Source organism: Amblyraja radiata, chromosome 3 (genome assembly GCF_010909765.2).
Source record: "Amblyraja radiata isolate CabotCenter1 chromosome 3, sAmbRad1.1.pri, whole genome shotgun sequence".
Lineage (NCBI taxonomy): Eukaryota > Metazoa > Chordata > Chondrichthyes > Rajiformes > Rajidae > Amblyraja > Amblyraja radiata.
The window spans coordinates 119,734,195-119,758,709 of NC_045958.1; the positions used below are offsets into that span (position 1 = coordinate 119,734,195).

General features: G+C 42.6%; 1 protein-coding gene across 1 annotated transcript in view; it reads left to right on the forward strand.

The window, feature by feature from the left end:
* rasgrf2 (Ras protein specific guanine nucleotide releasing factor 2) overlaps nt 1-24,308 on the forward strand; it is a 225,554-nt gene extending 201,246 nt beyond the window's left edge. The window contains exons 19-26 of the mRNA XM_033018742.1: nt 415-475; nt 3,520-3,623; nt 6,206-6,290; nt 10,863-11,060; nt 13,463-13,542; nt 17,791-17,908; nt 20,905-20,973; nt 23,081-24,308. Coding sequence (XP_032874633.1) covers nt 415-475; nt 3,520-3,623; nt 6,206-6,290; nt 10,863-11,060; nt 13,463-13,542; nt 17,791-17,908; nt 20,905-20,973; nt 23,081-23,173 — 808 coding nt within the window. The 3' untranslated portion in view covers nt 23,174-24,308. The remainder of the gene's footprint in view (nt 1-414; nt 476-3,519; nt 3,624-6,205; nt 6,291-10,862; nt 11,061-13,462; nt 13,543-17,790; nt 17,909-20,904; nt 20,974-23,080) is intronic.
* The last annotated feature ends 207 nt before the right edge of the window (nt 24,309-24,515 follow it).

Below are 24,515 nucleotides of genomic sequence, written 5' to 3' on the forward strand. Positions count from 1 at the left end.
GATGTCCAAATAAACCAATCTCTTTAGCCAAGGTCAGACTTGATTTCAGAGACTTGAGTCTTGAAGGTTGCAAGAAAGTGATGACTCTTTATGTACTTTCCAGAAGCTACCATTATCCATGGCAATCATTTCACTCTTATACCTATGTATTATACACATGATATGATTTGGCTGGGGATGGGATAGCATGCAAAACAAAGCTCTTCACTGTAGCTTGGTACACGTGACAATAATAACTAAACTATTTTCAAACACAAACAGGCATTTGTAATATACTCTCACCTGCTGAGTGTAATTACTCCATCAATGAATCCGTATATTTAATAATGAACCAGGTCCGAATGGCAATGCATTGATTTTGTTGTCAATGTCTGTGGTGTATCTCATTCTAATCTACATTGAATTCTCTGTCAGTGCACTCTCACAGGATGAACTGGATGATGCTCAGCTACGGATGGAAGTTTTATTACAGATGGTGAGTGAGTCAAGTATAAAAAAATACTGAGCCCACATAAGTAGTGTTGAATTTAATTTAGTAACAACATTTATAAAGCAGCTTTACTATCAACAAATCATTTCATAAAGACTGTAGTTCATCCTGCTTTTCTCCACTAACTCTGCTTTTGTATCTTATTTTGTTAGGTACAGTATATTACATAACCATATAACCATATAACAATTACAGCACGGAAAACAGGCCATCTCGGCCCTTCAGGTCCGTGCCGAACACTTATTTTCCCCTAGTCCCATCTACCTGCACTCAGACCATAACCCTCCATTCCTGTCCCGTCCATATACCTATCCAATTTATTTTTAAATGATAAAATCGAACCTGCCTCCACCACTGGAAGCTCATTCCACACAGCTACCACTCTCTGAGTAAAGATGTCCCCCCTCATGTTACCCCTAAACTTTTGTCCCTTAATTCTCAAATCATGTCCTCTTGTTTGAATCTTCCCTACTCTCAATGGAAAAAGCTTATCCACGTCAACTCTGTCTATCCCTCTCATAATTTTAAAGACCTCTATCAAGTCCCCCCCCCCTTAACCTTCTGCGCTCCAAAGAATAAAGACCTAACTTGTTCAACCTTTCCCTGTAACTTAGTTGCTGAAATAGATTTTAACTTGAAAGGCAACATACTAAAAATAATATGAAATTAAAAATATTTACTTAAAATCTGCTGATCTGCCCAAAATATGAGCCTGTATATGTATATGAGCCAATATACGAGTCTGAAGAAGAATCACGACCCGAAACATCACCCATTGAGTCCGAAGAAGGGTCTGGACATGAAACGTCACCCAGTCCTTCTCTCCCACCAAGTTACTCCAGCAAATTGTGTCAATCTTTGGTGTAAACCAGCATCTGGAGTTTAGAAGGATGAGAGGGCATCTTATTGAAACATATAAGATTGTTAAGGGTTTGGGCACGCTAGAGGCAGGAAACATGTTCCCGATGTTGGAGGTGTCCAGAACCATGGGCCACAGTTTAAAAATAAGGGGTGGGCCATTTAGAACGGAGACGAGGAAACTTTAAAGAGAGAGCTAGATAGGGCTCTTAAAGATAGCGGAGTCAGGGGATATGGGGAGAAGACAGGAACGGGGTACTGATTGGGGATGATCAGCCATGATCACATTGAATGGCGGTGTTGGCTCGAAGGGCCGAAGGGCCGAATGGCCTACTCTTGCACCTATTGTCTATTGTCTATTGTCTATCTGCAGTTCCTTTCTACACAATATATGAGCCTTCCGTTTATTCCCCTTACTGGCAAATGAGTTAGCAATGGATGCCTCAATCCAAATCCCACTCAAGATGCTGGGAATGACAGCCTCCACTATGTTGTTTAGGCCACCTGATTCAGTTCCGAATTGGCAAAGCAACACAACACAAATTACTTTATCTATTGCTAATTATCATTCTGACTAAGCGGCCACATGATATATATTCCATGGAATTGAGAATAAAGTTGTGCTGATCTAATAATAATGTCCATCTGTGGCTGAAGGTGAGATTATTGCTTGTATACTGTGCCCCTGAACCGGCCAGAACATGCACAGTTGTTTCCTTGCGGTTTCTCAGTATTATTTACCGGCGCTAGGTCAAATTGTTGTGCGAATACCCACAACACCCGAAACTCTACAAGGTATTGTCATGTTTTGAAAACTGAGAAAGTATCTTAAATTTCGTATTAATTATTAAAGCAATAATGAAAACCTCAAGACACAAAAGACTGCAGATGTTGAAATCTCATGTTAAGAAATCAGTATATCAAGAAGTATTTGTGGAGGGAGATGGAGGAGGCATGAAACGTTACCTGTCCATTTCCCTCCACAGATGCTGCCTGACCCGCTGAGTTCCTCCAGCAGTTTGTTTCATGATGAAAACCTCAGCTGGCCCAAACTCCTGTCAGCACAATGTCTGGATGTCCAAGCTACTTCATAACTCCCATGTATAAAAGTCATGAAATATCATTTCATTGTAATCAGTGTTAAATCCAAAGCAAAATAATAAGGGTATGACAGCCGGAGTTAACTTAAATTACTGACTGGAATAATACTAGTATATTTGCTGAATATCCTAACTGTGGCTTCTATTAACCTGAGAAATATCAAGTAAAATTCAGATTAGTTCCATTATAAACTCTTGCAGCTTATAGCACAATTTGAAAAATGAGACAAACTCTTTCAATTAAAGTGCCCTCTTTCCTTATAATCTATTGTTCTAGTGTAATGTAATTTATGGATTCTAAATATCCACACTTCCACAAGCCATATCAAGAGTCAAGAGTGTTTAATTGTCATATGTACCAACAATAGAACAGTAAACTTCTTACTTGTCGCAGCCTAATGGGCCCATAAATGCATTAACGTACAGATAATATTTAATTATATGTCAAACTTTATCTTGACAGGCCATATGAAAAAAATAGCTGATAAATGAATAAAATCAAAGAAATTAGCTTTTTGGCCCTGATTGTAATAATTATATTTTACCAATATTTAAAATACATAAACTTTATTAATAGTGATAAGAAAGATAAAATTGCATTTTTTTCACATTGATTACTTCCAGGGGCTCACTTGACGCACACCAGATCTCATTCATTGGCTGTATCAGTGTTTTAATAAATCTGTTTGCTCGGCTGGTTATTTTCAGGAAAACGTGTTTTCTTTTCATTTCACCGTGGCACAGTATTATAGATTATAGATTAAGCAAGATAATGAGATAGTCTCTGATGCTTAGAGGTTACCGCTGTGAGGAAATTGCAAAATGAAATGTTGTTTTCTATTGCAGCTACTACTGGCATTATCATAAGATCAAAACTTCAAGACATTTATATGGTTTTGGTTTATTGTTATTATTGTTATTTTATAATACAGTGGGGCATTTACTCATTTTATGACACGATTAGTATTAAAGTTTCTACCTGAGCAATATTTTCAAATCTGCAATGTTATTATTTAGTCCTAATGGGGGCTTATTTTCTACTAATCAACCAAACAATGTAATTCTATACAGACAGATGGGCCTAGGATGGAATCCTTTGAGACTTTGTCAGTCATGGAAATGGCGGAACAGTTGACGCTTCTTGATCACATTGTTTTCAGAAGCATACCATACGAGTGAGTTCAAGTTTTCTTTTGAGAATTCGATTCAGGTCTCAGCATGCAAACTCTATTTCAGATGCCAACAGCAACAAGTAATGTCATTTGAATCTCTCTACCTGAGTGATATTCATTGTGCCAAAGCATGATTCTCTGGTCCTGTTAAATATTTAAGATCTTTAAATATTTTTCCACCACATTTTTATGGACACCTTCTCATCAGAGTTAATTTGAAAACAGCTTAACTTAGCGACACAGCGTGGAAACAGGCCCTTCGGCCCAGCAAATCCGCGCCGACCAGCGATTCCCCCGAGTAACACTATCCTACACACGCTAGGGACAATTTACAATTATACCAAGCCAATTAACCTACAATCCTGTATATAGAAACATAGAAAATAGGTGCAGGAGGAGGTCATTCGGCCCTTCGAGCCAGCACCGCCATCCATTGTGATCATGGCTGATCATCCCCAATCAATAACACATGCCTGCCTTCTCCCCATATCCCTTGATTCCACTAGCCCATAGAGCATGGGAGTTTTGGGGGATATCAGAAATCTTGCAGAAAACCCACGCAGGTCACGGGCAGAACGTACAAACTCCGTTCAGACAGCACCCGTAGTCAGGATTGAACCCGGGTCAAAAGCGCTGTAAGGCAGTAGTTCTACCACTGTGCCACTGTCACCATGCATTTCAACAGTTCTTGAAATATAAGGTCATAAGGTATAGGAGTAGAATTAGGCCAATCAGCCCATCAAGTCTACTCCACCATTCAATCATGGCTGGTCTATCCCTCCTAACCCCATTCTCCTACCTTCTCCCCATAACCTCTGACACCTGTACTAATCAAGAATCTATCTCTGTCTTAAAAATATCCACTGTCTTGGCCTCCAGAGCCTTCGGTGGTAAAGAATTCCACAGATTCTCCGCCCTCTGACTAAATACATTTCTCCTCATCTCCTTCCTAAAAGAATGTCCTTTAATTCTGAGGCTATGACCTCTAGTCCTGGACTCTCCCACTAGTGGAAACATCCTCTCCACATCCACTCTATCCAAGCTTTTCACTATTCACTATATGTAGCTTTTTGGGACTGTTTCACACTTTGATACACTCCACCCTGTTCAACATTAGCTGTGGTAGCATTAACTAGAAATTTATTTTATGTTTATATTTGAAAATTCTCTTTTCACTTGTTAAGGTGACAGTGTGATTGTTGTAACGACCATTTGCCGGCCAAAAGTCAGTAACAGTTCAGAGTTCAGGTACATTGACAAAGTTTCCTCTGTAATGGGCCTGTCCCACTTAGGCAATTTTTCAGCAGATTGCCAGCAGGTTGCCGGCAGTCGCCTGAAAAACCGGGACCTGGTACGGCGAATGTCAGAGTGGAACACACACACATAAACACATCGCTTCCTTCACCAGCCCGTGTGAATTTTTTAGCCCTGTCTAAAAAATTCACACGGTGCAAAGCCAAGGTGAAACAGGCACACACCGTGATGAACAGGAAGGTTGGCGCTGTAAAAAGATGGCTAAAGCACAGTGTACGGTAAGTACTTTAAAAGAGGGGGGGGGGGGAGAAGGGGGGAGAAGGAGTGGGGACAACTTTTAATGAGCCAGAGATACACGGCTGTGATGCTCGGCGGACAGTTAACATTACCGGTCGGTTATCCTTGGTTCTGAAAACTACTGCTTAGCTTTTTTCCCCCAATGAGCCAATGAAATTCACCGGTCAGCACCGGTTCCAACCTACAAGAACTTCTGAGAAGCTTCGACCTCCTGGCAACCCACTAGGACCTCCTGCCGACCCACCCACGGCTCGAGAATTCTCGCTACTCTCATTCTAGTCGCTCTGCTAATTTTTCAACATGTTGAAAAATTCACGGCGACCATAATGAGGCCGCGACTAGTTCCCAGAATGCGGGAAACATAGAAACATAGAAACATAGAAACATAGAAAATATGTGCAGGAGTTGGCCATTCGGCCCTTCGAGACTGCACCGCCATTCAATATGATCATGGCTGATCATCCAACTCAGTATCCCATACCTGCCTTCTCTCCATACCCACTGATCCCTTTAGCCACAAGGGCCACATCTAACTCCCTCTTAAATATATCCAATGAACTGGCCTCAACTATCTTCTGTGGCAGAGAATTCCACAGATTCACCACTCTCTGTGTAAAAAATGATTTTCTCATCTCGGTCCTAAAAGATTTCCCCCTTATCCTTAAACTGTGACCCCTTGTTCTGGACTTCCCCAACATCGGGAATAATCTTCCTGCATCTAGCCTGTCCAACCCCTTAAGAATTTTGCAAGTTTCTATAAGATCCCCCCTCAATCTTCTAAATTCTAGCATGTAGGAACTCCTCACGACCATGAAGGTGACTCCCCTGCAACCATCCGTGAACATGTGGCGACTGCATAATCTCCTGCAGTTGCCTAAAAAGTCGCCTCAGGGACAGACCCATTAGACATTCACTGAATTGTAACAAAGGTATGTCTAAAGTTACAAAAGGCTGCATGCAATGCACTTGGAGAAATGCAAAGAAAAGCAAACAGTTCAATTTGAACACTCAGTAATGTGCACACTTTCTTTCAGGGAATTTCTTGGGCTGGGATGGATGAAACTTGACAAAAATGAACGAACGCCATACATCATGAAGACCAGCCAGCACTTTAATGATGTAAGTAACTAGATCCTTTAAAAAAAATTAAATACTCAATTTTAATTATTGATATTCATTCAAAGAAACACAAATGCAAAACCCACAAAGACTTTTTTGGGTTCATAACTCCCACAGATTTTTATGACATAATTGCTTTTGCAATTCTGTTTTATCATCAGGTGTTCTGTTTCTTACAAAGTGTAAAGCACTACATTTACAAAACACAAAATTATTCATAATCTCCAATAAAATTTCCATGAATGATAGATATTTTTAAATTTCCTTTAGTGATATTTGTACTTGATAGGAGTTATTTGAACTCGGTGCCTTTTGGCCACATACTTTCAAAGTTTATTTTGTAGAACATGTAGCTCCATAGAGAGATGTGGGGAGTATTATTGTAAGAATATATATATTGTTTTAATGACCCTGCACAATCCATATATTTTCCGACCTACTCTCAACTAACAAGAATCACACATTGTTAATTACCTGAAAAATTGCTTAACTTTACAAGAAAATGAAACCATTTTCAACTTGGAAGATTCGAGACGTGACTTTGTCATGTTACTGTTACGGTAAAGGTACAAAATGGTGACCTGTATGTGCTGCTTTTTATGGTAGGCAGCCAGAAACTAATTCTATTTACATTGTGCTTAAAGTCAGATGTGTAAATTTAATACACTCATTTCATTGCAAAAAACATGGAGAATGTCACAGCTTTTAATTATGGCATGTGATTCTTTACAGTGCACTTCATCATGTTTCATAAGGATGATGCAGAGATGCTCTTTCCTCTGAAATGGGCGTCTGGAACCAGGGTCACTTTCTCAAAATAAGTTTAATTACTTTCAAGAGGCGGTGAATCTTTAAAGGTTTTTGTCCAAGTGGGCCGTAGACATTCTTGAATATACTCAGTATACGGAAGACAGCAGTTTAGGGTTTCAAGGGACTTCTGCGATATGAGGTTAATGCAGGAGAGTGGCATTGAGGCCTTATATGCTGGGTAGGGGAATCAAGAACCAGAAGACATCGGTTTAAGGTGAGAGGGGCAAGATTTAACGGGAACCAGAGGGGCAACTCTTTCACTGCTGCTGGTGGGTGTATGGAATGAGCTGCCAAAGGAGGTCGTTGTGGCAGATACATGGACGGGAAATGGATTAGAAGGATACAGGCCAAACGTGGGCAAATGGGACTATCTTAGATGGGGCATGTTGGTCTGCTTGGATGAGTTGGGCCGAAGGGCCTGTTTCCGTGTTACGTGACTATGACTCAGCCAGTCAAACCAGGTCTATGGCTTAGTTGACATTCGAGGATTTTAGTCATAGAGTGATACAATGTGGAAACAGGCCCTTCGGCCCAACATGTCCACACCAACCAACAATGTCCCAGCTACACTAGTCCCATCTGCCTACGCTTGGTCCATATCCCTCCAAACCTGTCCTATCCATGTACCTGTCTAACTGTTTCTTAAATGTTGGGATAGTCCCAGCCTCAACTACCTCCTCTGGCAGCTTGTTCCATACACCCACCACCCTTTGTGTGGAAAAGGTTACCCCTCAGATTCCTATTAAATCTTTTCCCTTAAACCTATGGTTTCTGATCCTCAATTCACCTACTCTGGGCAAGAGACTCTGTGCATCTATTCCTCTCATGATTTTATGCACCTCTATAAGATCACCGCTCATCCTCCTGTGCTCCAAGGAATAGAGACCCAGCCTAAATCACTATGAATTAATCTAGACCAGCTGCTTCTGTTTTGTGAAAAATATGGTGCTAGCTTGGAGATTCAATTGGATGCTATTGATTGTTCTTGATATAACCATATAACCATATAACAATTACAGCACGGAAACAGGCCATCTCGGCCCTACAAGTCCGCGCCGAACAATTTTTTTCCCTTAGTCCCACCTGCCTGCACTCATACCATAACCCTCCATTCCCTTCTCATCCATATGCCTATCCAATTTATTCTTAAATGATACCAACGAACCTGCTGCCACCACTTCCACTGGAAGCTCATTCCACACCGCTACCACTCTCTGAGTAAAGAAGTAAGAAGTAAAGAGTAAAGAGTAAAGAAGTTCCCCCTCATGTTACCCCTAAACTTCTGTCCCTTAATTCTGAAGTCATGTCCTCTTGTCTATTTGTGAACATTAAACATTTTTTTTAAACCAATGAAACAATAAAAGTGTTTATATATTTTTAATTAAGAATATAATGTTAAACAGCTTTCAAACAATTACAATTATTTGCATAAGCCCAATTGATCCAGAAGAACATAAATTACCGTTATGCTGATATAAGCCGCACATAATCATTCCCTTGGATTCACTTGATGTCCCTGTGCCAGGTCAGAGTTGGTATAAATGGTTCAAGCAGATTCCCTGTGGCACCTGATGCTTGAATTGCAGCCACCATGTGCCCTCAGCTGGTTTCCATCAGGTGTACATGGTTGGACTCCAATTCAGGGGCTGCCAATGAATGAATGAACAGTGTCATGGGGTCATATGGAGAAGGCAGGAGAATGGGGTTGAGAGGGAATGATAGATTAGCCATGGTTGAATGGCCGAGTAGACTTGATGGTCCGAATGGCCTTATTCTAGCTCCTAGGACTTATGAAAGCCAGCAATTTTGGGATTTCCAAGCAAGCGGGCAAGTACTTAACTCAGTGGCCCTCTGGCTGAGAAACGTTGAGAGTTCTGTGCTCCTGCGCTGAATAAGGGGTAGGGCACGGGACTGAGATGAGGAAAAACTTCTTCACCCAGAGAGTTGTGAATCTGTGGAATTCTCTGCCACAGAAGGCAGTGGAGGACAATTCACTGGATGTTTTCAAGAAAGAGTTAGATTTAGCTCTTTGGGCTAAAGGAAATAAGGGATATGGGGAAAAGCAGGAACGGGTTACTGATTGTGGATGATCAGCCATGATCATATTGAATGGTGGTGCTGGCTCGAAGGGCCGAATGGCCTTCTCCTGCACCTATTGTCTATTGCCTATTGAAACATACCGAATAGTGAAAGGCTTGAGTAGAGTGGATGTGGAGAGTCGAGGACTAGAAATCATAGCTTCAGAATTAAAGGACACTCCTTTAAGGAGGAGATGAGGAGGGATTTCTTTAATAATAATAATAATAATAAATTTTATTTTTATAGCGCTTTTCTAAGACTCAAAGTCGCTTTACAATAGTAACAGACAATAGCAAACGGAGAAGCGGCGAACAAACAGCGCCAGCGTCCTCTCCGTGCAGTACATAAAGAAAGAATACAGTGAATCTGTGGAATTCTGTGGAGGCCCAGTCAATGGATATTTTCAAGGCAGAGATAGATTGATTCTCGATTAGTACGGGTGTCGAGGGTTATGGGGAGAAAGCCGGAGAATGGGGTTAGGAGCGAGAGACAGGTCAGCCATGATTGAATGACAGAGTAGACTTGATGGGCCGAATGGCCGAATTCCATTCCTACTACTTATGATCTTCTTGCCTTGATCTGTTCCTGATCACCTCGACAATGTGTTTCCTGTGAATTTTTACAACCCACAGCTTATTATTATTTTTGTTTACATTCTTGTTTTGCCTGCATTTCTTTATACCTTTGACAGTAACCATGTACCTGACTGTTGGTCTTAAGCCCCTGTCCCACTTTCACGACCTAATTGGCGACCTCTGCCGAGTTTGCCGTTGACTCATACTCGCAGCATGGTCACCACAAGGTCGTAGGAGGTCTTCGTAACTCATCCTCATGCTCGTGAGTAGTCTCCGTGTACTCGTGTCCTCAAGTAGGTCGTGACGTTTTTTTCCAGCCTGATAAAAAACGTCCACGAGTAAAAAAGGTCGGCATGGAAAAATTGATACTTTTTACTCGTAGGTAGGTCATAGGTAGGTCATAGTAGGTCGTGATGGTAGTCGTAGATGGTCGTAGGTAGCCGTAGGTAGTCGCAGGTCGGTAACTGGCCCGAGAAAAAACAAAACAAACATGACATTATTTTATCAAGTGATCATTTTCCATGTAGCTAGTCGTAGTTGGTCTTAGGTGTGGAAGACTGAGGTCGAGGGGGGTCGTAGGAGGTCGTAGACATAGTTGTAGGAGGTCATAGACATAGTCATAGGAGTTCGTAGACATAGTCGTAGGAGGTCGTAGGAGGTCTTTTACTTCGGCGAGTCAACACGACCTTGACATTTTTTTCAACTCGTCTAGGGTCTTCTAAACTCATGGATTAGGTCATTCAAGTGGGACAGGCCCTTTAGATGTTCATGTGTATTTCCTGATAATGCAAGCTATCAGTCAGCAGGAAGCTGAACGGGTTCTGAAAACAACCTACAGTTATTCATCTTTGCCTTATTCACTTAACTAGACGCAGGGAAGCAAATAAATTGCAGAGACCATCAACACTGATGTCTGGTAGAAATGTTAAATGTAAGGAAATTACTTAGTGGTTGTAATCTAATGTAAGACTTTTCTCCAAGGTTGATGGGGGATTCTATACCCTTCATTAAATTATAGCCAATGTAATTATTTCCTTCTGCCAGTTATTCTCTATTTTAATGATTATAGATGCTCCCCATGTCTCATTCACTGTTACTTCCTTTTCAGATGAGTAACCTTGTTGCTTCTCAAATCATGATGCATGCGGATGTTAGTTCACGCACAATTTCCATTGAGAAATGGATAGCAGTGGGAGATGTTTGTCGCTGTATGCACAACTACAACGGTGTCCTTGAGATCACTTCAGCACTGAATAGAAGCGCAATCTACAGACTGAAGAAAACCTGGGCAAAAGTTTCCAAACAGGTAACAAACATCAACCATGCAGTGTACTCCACAGGCGTCTCATGCATTACTCATGCCCAAGTACACGCAATGTTCTGAATGATTTTCCCTTTGTTCAAAGGAAATGCACAAATCAATTGCTATTTACAAAATGAATTCCAGGTGAAACTTCTTAGGCCTCGTTCAGTCGTGGCTGACCATGGATGTCTCCAGGGTGCTATTCCCTACATGGAGGAAGCCTGTGCGTGACTTTGTTTAACATGGGGAGACTGGTGCACAGACAGCTACCCCACGGTCCTTGACAGATCTGGGTCAGGATCCAGTTGCATGGAGTCCAAGACGACCGGAGACCCTTTTCTGCTGCAGCCTTCACCCGCCTTCCCAGCCGTTGTGACGCTCCACTAAGTTCAGCCATCATCCTCCGCCTGTTTCACCGTTGAGGTCTTGGTTGGATTGCTCTTTGTCAGAGACCTCCCCCTCGACCTTACAGCCATGGGTGCCCCTACGAGGAGCATAGCTCCAGATGGCATCGCTCTCAGGATCTCAGGTCCACACAAGCTTCTCCACCACGCCAAGGTGACAATCCACGGAGAAGTGAAACTAATATCACAATAGTTCCAACGATAGACACATACAGCTGGTATAACTCAGCGGGTCAGGCAGCATCTCTTGAGAAAAGGAATAGGTCTGAAGAACGGTTTTGACACGAAACGTCACCTATTCCTTTTCTCCAGAGATGTTGTCTGACCCGCTGGGTTACTCCAGCTTTTTGTGTCTATCTTTGGTTCAAACCAGCATCTGCAGTTCCTTCCTTCACAATAATTCCTCTGTTTATCCTTCACCTCAAAGCTGCCTTAGCATGACAGAAAGCTTACTGTCAGCTATAGACAAATGGCCATGTTTTGAAAGATAGAACAGCTCACTGAAGACCTGTTAGATGTGAAGACCTGTTAGATTTATCCATTGATTAGACGCAAACTGAATTTATACTTAATACATAACTCACAGGGTAGATTTTACAGCTCACATTCCTGGCATGGACGTTTATCCTGCAGAGATCTGGACTCTGTCCCTACAGGATTTTATGCTCAAAGGCCCGCTGACCGCTGTTTGAATTTACACAGCATGCTACTGCCACACAAAGCTTTTTGTATCACGTTATTTTATTAAATAAATCTAACAGAAATTATCCATTTCGATGAAAATCCCAACTCAAGGTTAAAGATCCCAAGGTCTAATCCCAGCTCAAGGTACTGTGCACCATGTTATAGGAAATATGTTGTCAAGCTGTCAAGGGACAGACGTTTAGGGGTAACATCAGGGGGAACTTCTTCACTCAGAGAGTGGTAGCTGTGTGGAATGAGCTTCCAGTGGAAGTGGTGGAGGCAGGTTCGATTTTATCATTTAAAAATAAATTGGATAGGTATATGGTCGGGAAAGGAATGGAGGGTTATGGTCTGAGTGCAGGTAGATGGGACTAGGGGAGAATAAATGTTCGGCACGAACTAGAAGGGCCAAGGTGGCCTGTTTCCGTGCTGTAATTGTTATATGGTTATATGGTTATAAGCTGGAAAGGGTACAGAGAAGATTTACGAGGATGTTGCCAGGACTAGAGAGTCTGAGCTACAGGGAGAGGTTGAGTAGGCTAGGACTCTATTCCTTGGAGCGCAGGGGGACGAAGGGTGATCTTATTGAAGTGTATAAAATCATGAGAGCAATAGATCAGGTAGATGCACAGAGTGTCTTGCCCAGAGTAGGTGAGTCATGGACCAGAGGACATAGGTGTAAGGTGAAAGGGAAATTATTTAATAGGAATCTGAGAGGTAACTTTTTCACACAAAGGGTGGTGTGTGTATGGAACAAGCTGCCAGAAGAGGTAGTTGAGGCAGGGTCTGTCTCAACATTTATGAAACAGTTAGACAGGTACATGGATAGGACAGGTTTGGAGGGATATGGACCAAACGTGGTGGGACTAGTGTAGCTGCGACATGTTGGCCGGTGTGGGCAAGTTGGACCGAAGGGCCTGTTTCCACACTGTATCACTCTATGACTCTATGACACTCTATGACTATATTGTAATAGACTACATCAATGCCTATTGCATTACTGAGTAAACCAGACAAAATTTATTGAGAAATTATCCCTAGCCATGCTGGCTTGTAAACCAAATTAAATGTTGCAATAGTACATTGGCCTTGGGCTATGGGAGGTGAAAATACTGTAAGATGTTTTTTTCTGTACTGGTAATCACTCATTAATTCCATCATTCCAATCTGTTGCAAACGTTATGAATAGTGAATCCGATTGAAGACTGGCTGCCATATTTCACATTGCTCAAATACTTAGATTGAGTGATTTTGATTTATTCATTGATAACCTTTTAAAATTTGACCTGTTCATCATTGTCATTTCATTTGTTTTAGACCAAAGCCCAAATGGACAAGCTTCAGAAAACTGTCTCCTCTGAAGGAAGATTTAAAAATCTAAGGGAAACACTGAAAAAGTTAGTATTGCCTTAAGATATCTGCTCCTGTGTAATAATTGTTCGCAAATTTCAGTGTTCATGCTTAATATTGACGTTTCTTTGCTCTATTACAATGTAGTTCACACTTCCAGTCTAAGCTCCTTTCACACAGCAGCTTCCTTCACTTCATTCCTAACAATGTGCATTGTTTCTCCCCCCCCACCCCCCATCAGTCTGAAGAAGGGTTTCGGCCCGAAACGTCGCCTATTTCCTTCGCTCCATAGATGCTGCTGCACCCGCTGAGTTTCTCCAGCATTTTTGTGTACCTTCGATCTTCCAGCATCTGCAGTTCCTTCTTGAACACAATGTGCATGTATTGTCTTTTTCTACTTATCAAGAGTCAAGAGTGTTTAATTGTCAGATGTACCAACAATAGAACAATGAAATCCCTACTTACAGCAGCATAACAGGCCTGTAATACAATACACCTTGACAATATGCAATATTATTCCCTCTATCATGTATCTATACACTGTGGATGTCTCGATTGTAATCATATATTGTCTTTCCGCTGACTGGTTAGCATTGTACCTCGGTACGTGTGACAACTAAACTTTAAACTTAAACCAAACATTCAGTAAATTTGGTGTTAGAAAAAAATCAATGGTCCTCAGTGAAACTCAAATCAGTCCATACATAGGTTGTTGGATAGTGTTATGTGGTGTTCAAGAGCCTGATGGTTGTTGGGAAGAAACAATAGTAATTCAAATATATTTGACTGTGTGAAATGTTCCATTGAATGTTCGAATATGGTAGGTAGTATGATCCGATATGAAATTATTTTGATAAATCTCTACATTGCAGTATCATACAATGCAAATGATAAAGGAAGTCTCTAACCAGCCACAGAAAGTTAAAATGTGTATCACAAAATGGAAATTAACCAATGAGCTTAGAGGCAAGGAAGACCTTTACACCCTTGCTGGCAAAGATTTGCTGAGCATCAAATGCTACTTCCTAGTTACATAGAAAATAGGTGCAGGAGGAGGCCATTCGGCCCTTCGAGCCAGCACCGCCATTCATTGTGATCATGGCTGACCGTCCCCAATCAATAACCTGTGCCTGCCTTCTCCCCATATCCCTTGATTCCACTAGCCCCTAGAGCTCTATCTAACTCTTTCTTAAATCCATCCAGTGACTTGGCCTCCACTGCCCTCTGTGGCAGGGAATTCCACAAGTTCTTGGACATAAGGTCATAAGTTCATAAGTGATAGGAGTAGAATTAGGCCATTCGGCCCATCGAGTTTACTCCGTCATTCAGTCATGGCTGATCTATCTCTCCCTCCTAACCCCATTCTCCTGCTTTCTCCCCATAACCTCTGACATCTGTACTGATCAAGAATCTATCTATCGCAGCCTTAAAAATATCCACTGACTTGGCCTCCACAGCCACAGATTCGCTACCCTCTGACTAAAGAAATTTCTCCTCATCTCCTTCCTAAAAGAATGACCTTTAATTCTGAGGCTATGGCCTCTAGTCCTAGACTCTCCCACTAGTGGAAACATCCTGTCCACATCCACTCTATCCAAGCCTTTCACTATTCTGTATGTTTCAATGGGGTCCCCCCTCATTCTTCTAAACTCCAGCGAGTACAGGCCCAGTGCCGTCAAACGCTCATCTTAGGTTAACCCACTCATTCCTGGGATCATTCTTGTAAACCTCATCAGGACCCTCTGCAGAACCAGCAGATCCTTCCTCAGATATGCAGCCCAAAATTGCTCACAATATTCCAAATGCAGCCTTACCAACGCCTGAAAGAGCCTCAGCATTACATCCCTGTTTTTGTATACAAGCCTTCTTGAAATAAATGCTAGCATTGAGTTTGCATTTAGTCCTTAGCTCTTCACATTACCACACTGAGTAAACAGCCAAATGTACCTTTAAATGCAACAAAGGTGCCCACCTTTACAGTCCTTTCAGGCAAAGAATGCTCTTTTTCTTCTCCCTAATTCTTTCACTGATCACTTTAAATTTATGCCTTGGATTAATCTATGCTAAAGGACACCAGAGGTTTTTATCCACGCTATCCATCCCATTCATAACTTCATTGTTTATTCTACAACCCTTGGCTACAAGCACTGAGAGGCATCTCACCGCAAATGTCAGTCATTTATTATACAGGAGCAATGGAAAGTAAAACAATTTCCAATAGAGGATGTTGCTTTACCTTCCCCCTTGACTCCATCCAAGAACCCAACAGTCTTTCCAGGTGCGGCAGAGGTCCACATACACCTCCTCCAATCTTATCTATTGCATCCACTGCTCCAGGTGTCCGCTGCTCTACATCGGTGAGACCAAGCGTAGGCTTGGCGATCGCTTCGCCCAACACCTTCGCTCTGTTCACAATAAACAACCTGATCTCCCGGTGGCTCAGCACTTTAACTCACCCTACCATTCCGAATCCGACCTTTCTGTCCTGGGCCTCCTCCATGGCCAGAGTGAGTCCCACCGTAAATTGGAGGAGCAGCACCTCATATTTTGCTTGGGTAGTTTACACCCCAGCGGTATAAACATTGACTTCTCCAATTTCAAGTAGTCCTTGATTTCTCCTTCTTTTCCCCTCCCCTTCCCAGCTCTCCCACAGCCCACTGTTTCCGTCTCTTCCTTTCTTCTTCCGGCCCCCACCACCCCCACATCAGTCTGAAGAAGGGTCTCGACCCGAAACGCCACCTATTCCTTCGCTCCATAGATGCTGCCTCACTCACTGAGTTTCTCCAGCATTTTTATCTACATCCTATAGAGGATAAGTGTATTTCCCCAGTGCCCATAGAAAGGTGTTCTTAGTACTTAACGAAAAGTTATTCTTTGGGCTGCCATGATCTACCCTGGAAAGCTGCCTATTTTGGCTGGTCTGGAGACACAGATATGGCAAGCTTGAATTGGCGTGTATCAATTTTAGCCCTGTGTCCATATTGGCTCAATGTGTTAGTGTGTCCATATTTGCTCATTGTGTTACTGGAAGTGCAAGATCTAGCTTCAGTTTAGTTTAGAGACACAGTGCGGCAACAGGCCCTTCGGCCCACTGAGTCTGCGCCGACCAGTTAATCCCCTCACACTACCACTATCCTGCACACACTAGGGACAATGTACAATTTTGCCCAAGCCAATTAACCTATATTCCTGTACATCTTCGGAGTGTAGTAGGAAACTGGAGCTCCCGGAGAAACCCCACTCAGGTCACAGGGAGAATGGACAAACTCCGTACAGACAGCACCCATAGTCAGGATCGAACCTGGATCTCTGTCGCTTTGAGGCATCAACTCTACCGCTGCGCCACTGTGCCGCCCCTTTTGTTTGATGATTCTGCACCAGCCCGATGAAGAGCATCGTAGACGTTTATCCCCCATCACTTCTCCCCAAAGTCCAGAATATTCTTTCCTTTCAGATGATTATCCACCTCTCTCTTGGATTTTATAATATGATCTTCCTTCAAAACTTCCCCTGACAGGGCGTGCCATATCCCCGTCGGAAACGTTTGGTTCTTCTGACAAGCCCCTTCATTCAGTGAACGCTGATTCCAGAACTTCTGCTCATGGGATAAATTTTCCTCTGTCTAATCTGTCTGCTCCCTTTACGGTTTTAAATTCCATTATCAGATCTCTCCACGTCATCTTCTGTTCTCGGGAGAAATATCCCAATATGTTCTGTCAAATCACATAGCTACAATCTCCTAACATGTTGTAAACGTTTTCAACACCAGTGACAGAGCCCTTCACATTTTTCCTAAAGCGATGGCCAAGCATGACACCACACTACATTTGTGACTTAGTTTATGAAGGGTCGTCAGAATTTGAGAGGTCTTTTTTCTTTAGAGACACGGCATGGTGCAGGCCCTTCTGCCCACATGACCATCAATCGCCCGTTCATCCCAGTTCTATGTTATCCCACTTTCGCATCAGCTCCCTGCACACCAGGGGCATTATACAAAGGCTAATTAACCTACAAAATCCACCCGTCTTTGGGATGTGGGAGGAAACTGGAAACCCACATGGCCACAGGGAGAACATGCAAACTCCACCCAGGCAGCACCCGAGGTCAGGATCGAGCCCGGTTCTCTGGTGCTGTGAGGCAGTCGCTCCACCAGCTGCGCCACTGTGCCACCTGTGAAATCTGACTTTTACTGAATTAATCATGAAGGAGCTCCTCATAAAAGCGATCATCTGGACCACCCACATACTGTAAATTAATGATAGCCTTTTAATGTTATCTCATATGATCTTTTGCAGTTGTAATCCACCCTGTGTTCCTTACCTTGGGATGTATTTGACTGACCTCGCGTTTATAGAGGAGGGTACACCCAATTTTACTGATGAAGGTCTTGTAAACTTTTCCAAAATGAGAATGGTGAGTTTAATCAATGAAATGTGATGACAGCTATTTTAATTTCATAATGTAACAGTGTTTAAAGAAGGTTTGGAACTACACAATCAGGGACAGTTGTGCTGTCCCAATTTTCCAACACACTACGTGAATGAATGAATGAATGAATGAATGAATGATACTTTATTGTCACATGTGAAAAGTCACCATAATATTCTTTGTTTTGCATCATCTAAGGTATGCAAAGAGTCGCCACATAAAGGGCGCCGACAAAGTTACGAGGCACACAAAGTATCCCATGCCAGGTTGCCCTTTGTTCTCCCCTCCCCTCCCTCGTGGCTTTTTCCCCCACGCTGGGGGGTCTTCCTTTGTTCCCGGTGCCGCTTCTGTCCTCCGCCTGTCCTGCCTCCGCTGTGTGCCAGAAACTTTAGTTTTATTTAGTATTAGTTTTGAGAGGTGCAGCGCGGAAACAGGCACTTCGGCCCACCGAGTCTACACCGACCAGCGATCCCTGCAGATGAACACTATCCTACACACCCTTGGGACAATTTACACATACACCAAGCCAATTAACCTACAAACCTGTACGTCTTTGGAGTGTGGGAGGAAACCGAAGCTCTCTGAGAAAACCTGCACAGTCACGGGGAGAAAGTACAAACTCTGTATAGACAGCACCCGTAGTCAGGATCGAACCCGGGTCTCTGGCACTGCAAGCGCTGTAAGGCAGCAACTCTACTGCTGCACCACCGTGGCCGCCCTATAGATCATTATATTGTGGCACATGAACCAAATGGTCTGAAGTGTTCTTGATTTGGCTTAGGAGTTCCTGGAGCCCAGCCACTCCAGCATAAACCAGGCAAAGTGGATTCCTAACCTTCCCTTGTCCCATGCCAATTAATTGGTTCATCAGATTTAGGCATCACTCCAGTCCAGCATTTACTTCCCATCAGTATTGTGCCTTGAGAAGGAATAGGTAATAAATTCAGACGTTGTCAGCAAAACTCTCATTCCATAGCTAAATCAATAATTGTTTGCATGTGTGATTGAACAGACAGGAGTGGAGGACCTCCGTTGCTGCCCTACATGCCTAGAGGCATAATAGGCAGTAAGTAAGTTAGTAAGTAAAGGACCTATCCCACTTGGGCATCATTTGCGCGTCAAGCAGATGGAGCGCAAAGGTTTTGTAAGCGATTCCCGGAGGTTGCAGGTGGTTGCCGGAGGTTGCAGGTAGTGGAAGCAGGTATGGAGACTGACAAAAACCTCCGGGAACCTCACGGAAACCTTGGGTGGGGCACAAAGTCTCCAGAGCTTTCCGTTCAGGTTTCCTAAGTGGGGCAGGGGCATTAGGCTCCTATTAAATCTTCCCGTTCATCACCTTAAACCAATGTCCTCTGGTTCTTGATTCCCCTGCTCTGGGCAAGAGACTCTATGCGTTCACCCCATATTCCTTTTATGATTTTGTACACCTTTGTAGGATCATCCCTCATCCTTCTGCTCTCCAAGGAATAGAGTCCTAGCCTGCTCGACCTCGTCCTATAGCTCAGGCCCTCAAGTCCTGGCAATTTCCTCGTCACCTATCTCATTCCAAAATATTTCAATCTTCATTGCCAGAAGGGAAGAATCTCAAGGCCACAACAGGCAGAATTTTTTATAAATCATTAGGTTCTCTGTATTTCCATTCCAACTTAAGGTTTATTGAATATCATCCATTTGTTCAAATACATGGGCTACAGTTATATGTCACAATCGTACGAGAATTTCTCTGCTTATCATCACAAGACGAGTTCCTACAATGATTATACTAAATTTCTATATCAGCCAGATAGCTGATGATACCATGTAGTTTGAAAAAAAAACTGTGGTTCTACTGCTGTGGTCTTTGCTACCAGGCTCTGGATAAAGAATGTAGAGAAGGGTCTCGATCCGAAATGTTGCCCTATTCCTTCACTCCATAGATGCTGCCTCACCCGCTGAGTTTCTCCAGCATTTTTGTCTACCTTCGATTTCTCCAGCATCTGCAGTTCTTTCTTAAACATAGGCCTTTCCATGATCCGTTCATGTTCATAGGTGATAGGAGCAGAATTAGGCCATTCAAACCCATCAAGTCTACTCCGCTATTCAATCAGGGGGGAGAAAAATGAACAGTTGGGGAGGGTGGGAGAACAAAGGACAATGGGGACCCGGCATGGGGGGAGCCGCTGTGGGGTGGGAGGGGGGGAATTAAAGGAGGCGCCGGCGTGCTTTGTAACTTTGTCAGCGCCGTAGGTGGCTGCTATTTGTATATATTGGGTATGCAAGGAAATAATTCCACTGTGCCTAGTCACATGTGGCAATAAAGTATTCCATGGCTGACCTATCTTTCCCTCTCAACCCCATTCTCCTGCCTCCTCCCGATATCCCCTGACACCCGTCTGTCAATTTCTGCCTTAATGATATCCATTCACTTGGCCTCCACAGCTGGCCGTGGCAATGAATTCCACAGATTCACCACCCTCCGACTAAAGAATTTCATAGAAACATAGAAAATAGGTGCAGGTGGAGGCCATTCGGCCCTTCGAGCCAGCACCGCCATTCATTGTGATCATGGCTGATCGTCCCCTATCAATAACCCGTGTCTGCCTTCTCCCCATATCCCTTGACTACACTAGCCCCTAGAGCTCTATCTAACTCTCTCTTAAATCCATCCAGTGACTTGGCCTCCACTGCCCTCTGTGGGTGAAACTCTCTGGGTGAAAAAGTTTTTTCTCACCTCAGTCTCAATTTCCTCCTCATCTCCTTTCTAAAGGTTCGTTCTTTTATTCTGAGGCCATGGCCTCTGGTCCGAGACTGCCACTAGTGGCAACATCCTCTGCACATCCACTTTATCCAGGTGTTGGTGTTTTACTACTCTTGAATGTTCACCTTGTGTAAACAGAATAATTATCTTCCTACTGTTTGTTATTGCCAAATGTTGCTTTGTAGACTTATGATGCAATACATTTATTCTGCTCTTGCAACTGATGACTTTCTTTTTAACCTAGATATCACACATTATTAGGGAGATACGCCAGTTCCAACAAACCCCATATAGAATAGATCATCAACTAAAGGTAACTTCGTGTTCACATTTACGTATTTATTTACATTTCTAATTTCATGACCAGTTTGAATCATTGGGATTTCAGGTGATATTGATGCAAATTTAAACTAGACTGGGTTAGACTGCTTAAAGAACACCTGAGACCACCATTCATGGGCCGATCCTTAGTTTGGATGCAACTGTGTAAACAATATTTTAAGTGGCTTTCGAAACCTGTTTCAAATTGCTAATTTTAGACATGATGCTGGAACATAAAGTGAATGACTTTTTCATTGAAAGGGCAGTCAAATCAGAGGACAGATTAGCACTCAATGCCCCCCTCCAATTTCAAGTGGCTAATTGGACACCAGTGTCAATGTGCATGTTTAGACAGGAACATGTTGAAGTGAGTAATATGGTGAATGCACTGCCATTGTTGAACCAGAGCTGACACACCTCTTCCTGATTTTAAACCACATACTGGAGAATACAGGAGGTGATGATGGAGGCAGAAACTATAGTAGCGCTTAAGAGGTTTTTTGGATAGGCACATGGGAATAGAGGGATATGGACCATGTACAGACAGGTGGCATCATGTTTGGCACAAAAATTGTGGGCCACAGTGTCTGTTCCTGTGCTGTAGTGTGCAATGTTCTTTGTAAGAAGGGTACTGGTGTACTATAATTGAGCTACTCTTTTTAATGATCTTATACTTTGAGGGCTTTGTCACCATTGCTAATTGAGGGAGTACATTCTTGCTATGGAGGGAGTGCAGTGTAGGTTCACCAGGTTAATTCCCGGTATGGCGGGACTGTCATATGGTGAAAGAATAGATCATCTGGGCTTGTATTCACTGTAATTTAGAAGGATGAGAGGGGATCTTATAGAAGCACATAACATTCTTAAGGGATTGGACAGGCTAGATGCAGAAAAAATGTTCGCCATGTTGGGGGAGTGCAGAATCGGGGATCACAGTTTAGGCAGGCCATTTAGGACTGAGATGAGGAAAAACTTGTTCCGCCAGAGAGTTGTGAATCTGCGGAATTCTCTGCCACAGAAGGCAGTGCAAGCCAAATCATTGAATGTATTCAAGAGAGAGCTCTTAGGGCTAGCAGAATCAAGGGACTTGGGAAGAAAGCAGGAACGGGGTACTGATTCTGGATGATCAGCCATGATCATATTGAATGGCAGTGCTGGCTCGAAGGGCTGAAGGGCCTACTCCTGCACCTATTTTCTATGTTTCTATGTAATAGAAAAGGTACTGAAGCTATGTACGTATAAGCTGAGAAACATGTTAAAGTGAATGGGAGAAGCCTTCACAAGTGTAAAATCCACTGGAAAGCAGTTTCTCTTTGCTGAAAGAATATTATTTACATTCCAACCATTTTGTCCAGAGTATTTCCTCAGCCACTGATTATTTCTAGATAATTTGTTCAATGAAATACTGTACAGGTCCTCCCCTGGTTATAAATACACAGTTTATGGCCATCCTTGCATATGGATGAGTTTCAATAATGACCTACATGCATTTGTTCCTACAACTAGTTACCTCTCTCTCCACTTTTAGTAATCGTTCTTCATTATCAGTCCATAAGATATAGGAACAGAATTAGGCCATTTTCCCATTCGAGTCTGCTCCGCCATTCAATTATGGCTGATCTATCTCTCCCTCCTAACCCCATATTCCTGCCTTCTTCCCATAACTCCTATTCTACCGCCTTCTCCCCGTAAACTTTGATGCCCTTACTAATCAAGAAACTATCAATCTATGTTTTAAAAATACCCAATGACTTGGCCTCCACAGCCATCTGTGGCAATGAATTCCACGGATTCACCTCCCTCTGGCTAAAGAAAATCCTCCTCACTTCCATTCTGAAGGTACGTCCTTTTATTCTGAGGCTGTGCCCTCTGATCCTAGATTCTCCCACTGTGTCATGTCCTTTCGATGGCATTCATCACAATACTGTGGAGGAATGAACACCATATCGAGTGATTTTGTGTACTTTCTGACTTGCGTACAAAATCGACTTCCAGCCAAACATAAAAACAGAACCCATTTGTCGCCCGGGGCCGGCCTGTATACTTTACTATTGTTCCTTGAGTTACTGTCTTTGACATTTACGTGTTTGATATTGCAGGTCATTCAGTACTTACTTGACAAAACAATTATTATGGATGAAGACACATTGTATGAGCTCTCCTTAAAAATTGAACCCAGGCTTCCTGCATGAGAGGCGGCATTTTTTTTGTGGCTGCAGAGGTGCAGCCGCTTAGTGTAACAACCCAGAGTGTACGTGCCATGCCCCTTGGAGTGCGACTTCTCTACCCAAGGAAAAGGTGAGCTTGAGATTTCCTAAGGAAAGGACGGAAAGTTACGGGAAGATTGCCTGCCTATCGCATACTGGAAGATGGTGAACTACTGCTTGGGATGAATGATATTCAGGATAACTTAATGTTCTGGGAAGAATGCTTGAGCGGAACGGAAAAAGGGATGAAGTTAAAATGGAAGTTACGTAATACTTATTTAAAAAATGTATAAAATGCGATGGTCACACCACATCACAGTGTGCAGAACTGATGTTGAGCATTGAGACAAATGGAGCAAGGTAAAGCAAGTTATTTTCTTCCTAGGAACCATTGTGGCAGCCTTATTGGTTTTGGGGCTTATCAGATTTCTGTGGGGCAGGGGTGTTGTGTTACCTGTCCATCTATGAGTCACGAAATGTGAAAGGCTTCCAAAGTCTCCAAGCAAAATTCATTTCTAATCATCATTTTGGAGGAATCCATTGTTAGTGATACAGAGAAAAGCAAGAGTGACAGTGAGGTGGCATTGCAGTTCTTCGAGGCTTAAAGAACCTTCGGACCAGTTGAAAAGGTTCTGATATCCAAGTAAAGACAGAAGATAATTCTAATGACATGAGTTTAAAACAAAAAGACCTGCTTCCCACAACATCACAGCTTTCACTTGCCTGGGACCATTCTTAAAATTACATGTAACACCAAAATACTGACTTAAAGGTATCACAACTTGACTGTTCAACAGCCCTCAGCTTTGTAGGTTGTATTTTGAAATGTTCTGTATTAACTTTCTCAGTGAAATGTTGGATGTTTTTAATATATACTGATATTTAATCACTTCCTGTTTGAGTTGTACAAAGCTTCGTGTGGTGCTGCTTTTTTTCCTGTGTTTTCTATGTCTAACATCCTTTAAATGACCCAGTGATCTGAAATCAACGCTCTCACTGTCAATGAAAAGGTTGGAGTGAATAATCGATTACTGACTAACAACATTTTGAAACACTTTCCTGGAATAATCATAAATTTCAGAATCAGAATCAATATCAGAATCAGAATCACACTTTATTCGCCAAGTATGTTTTGGAACATATGAGGAATTTCATTGGCCAGGTCAGTCATACAATTAAAAGTAACAGATCACTTCAAAAATACATTTTAACATGAACATCCACCATAGTGACTCCTACACATTCCTCACTGTGATGGAAGGCGAAATAAAGTTCAAGTCCTTCCCTTAGTTCTTCCTCAGTCATGGGCCTCAAGATTGATGAGACG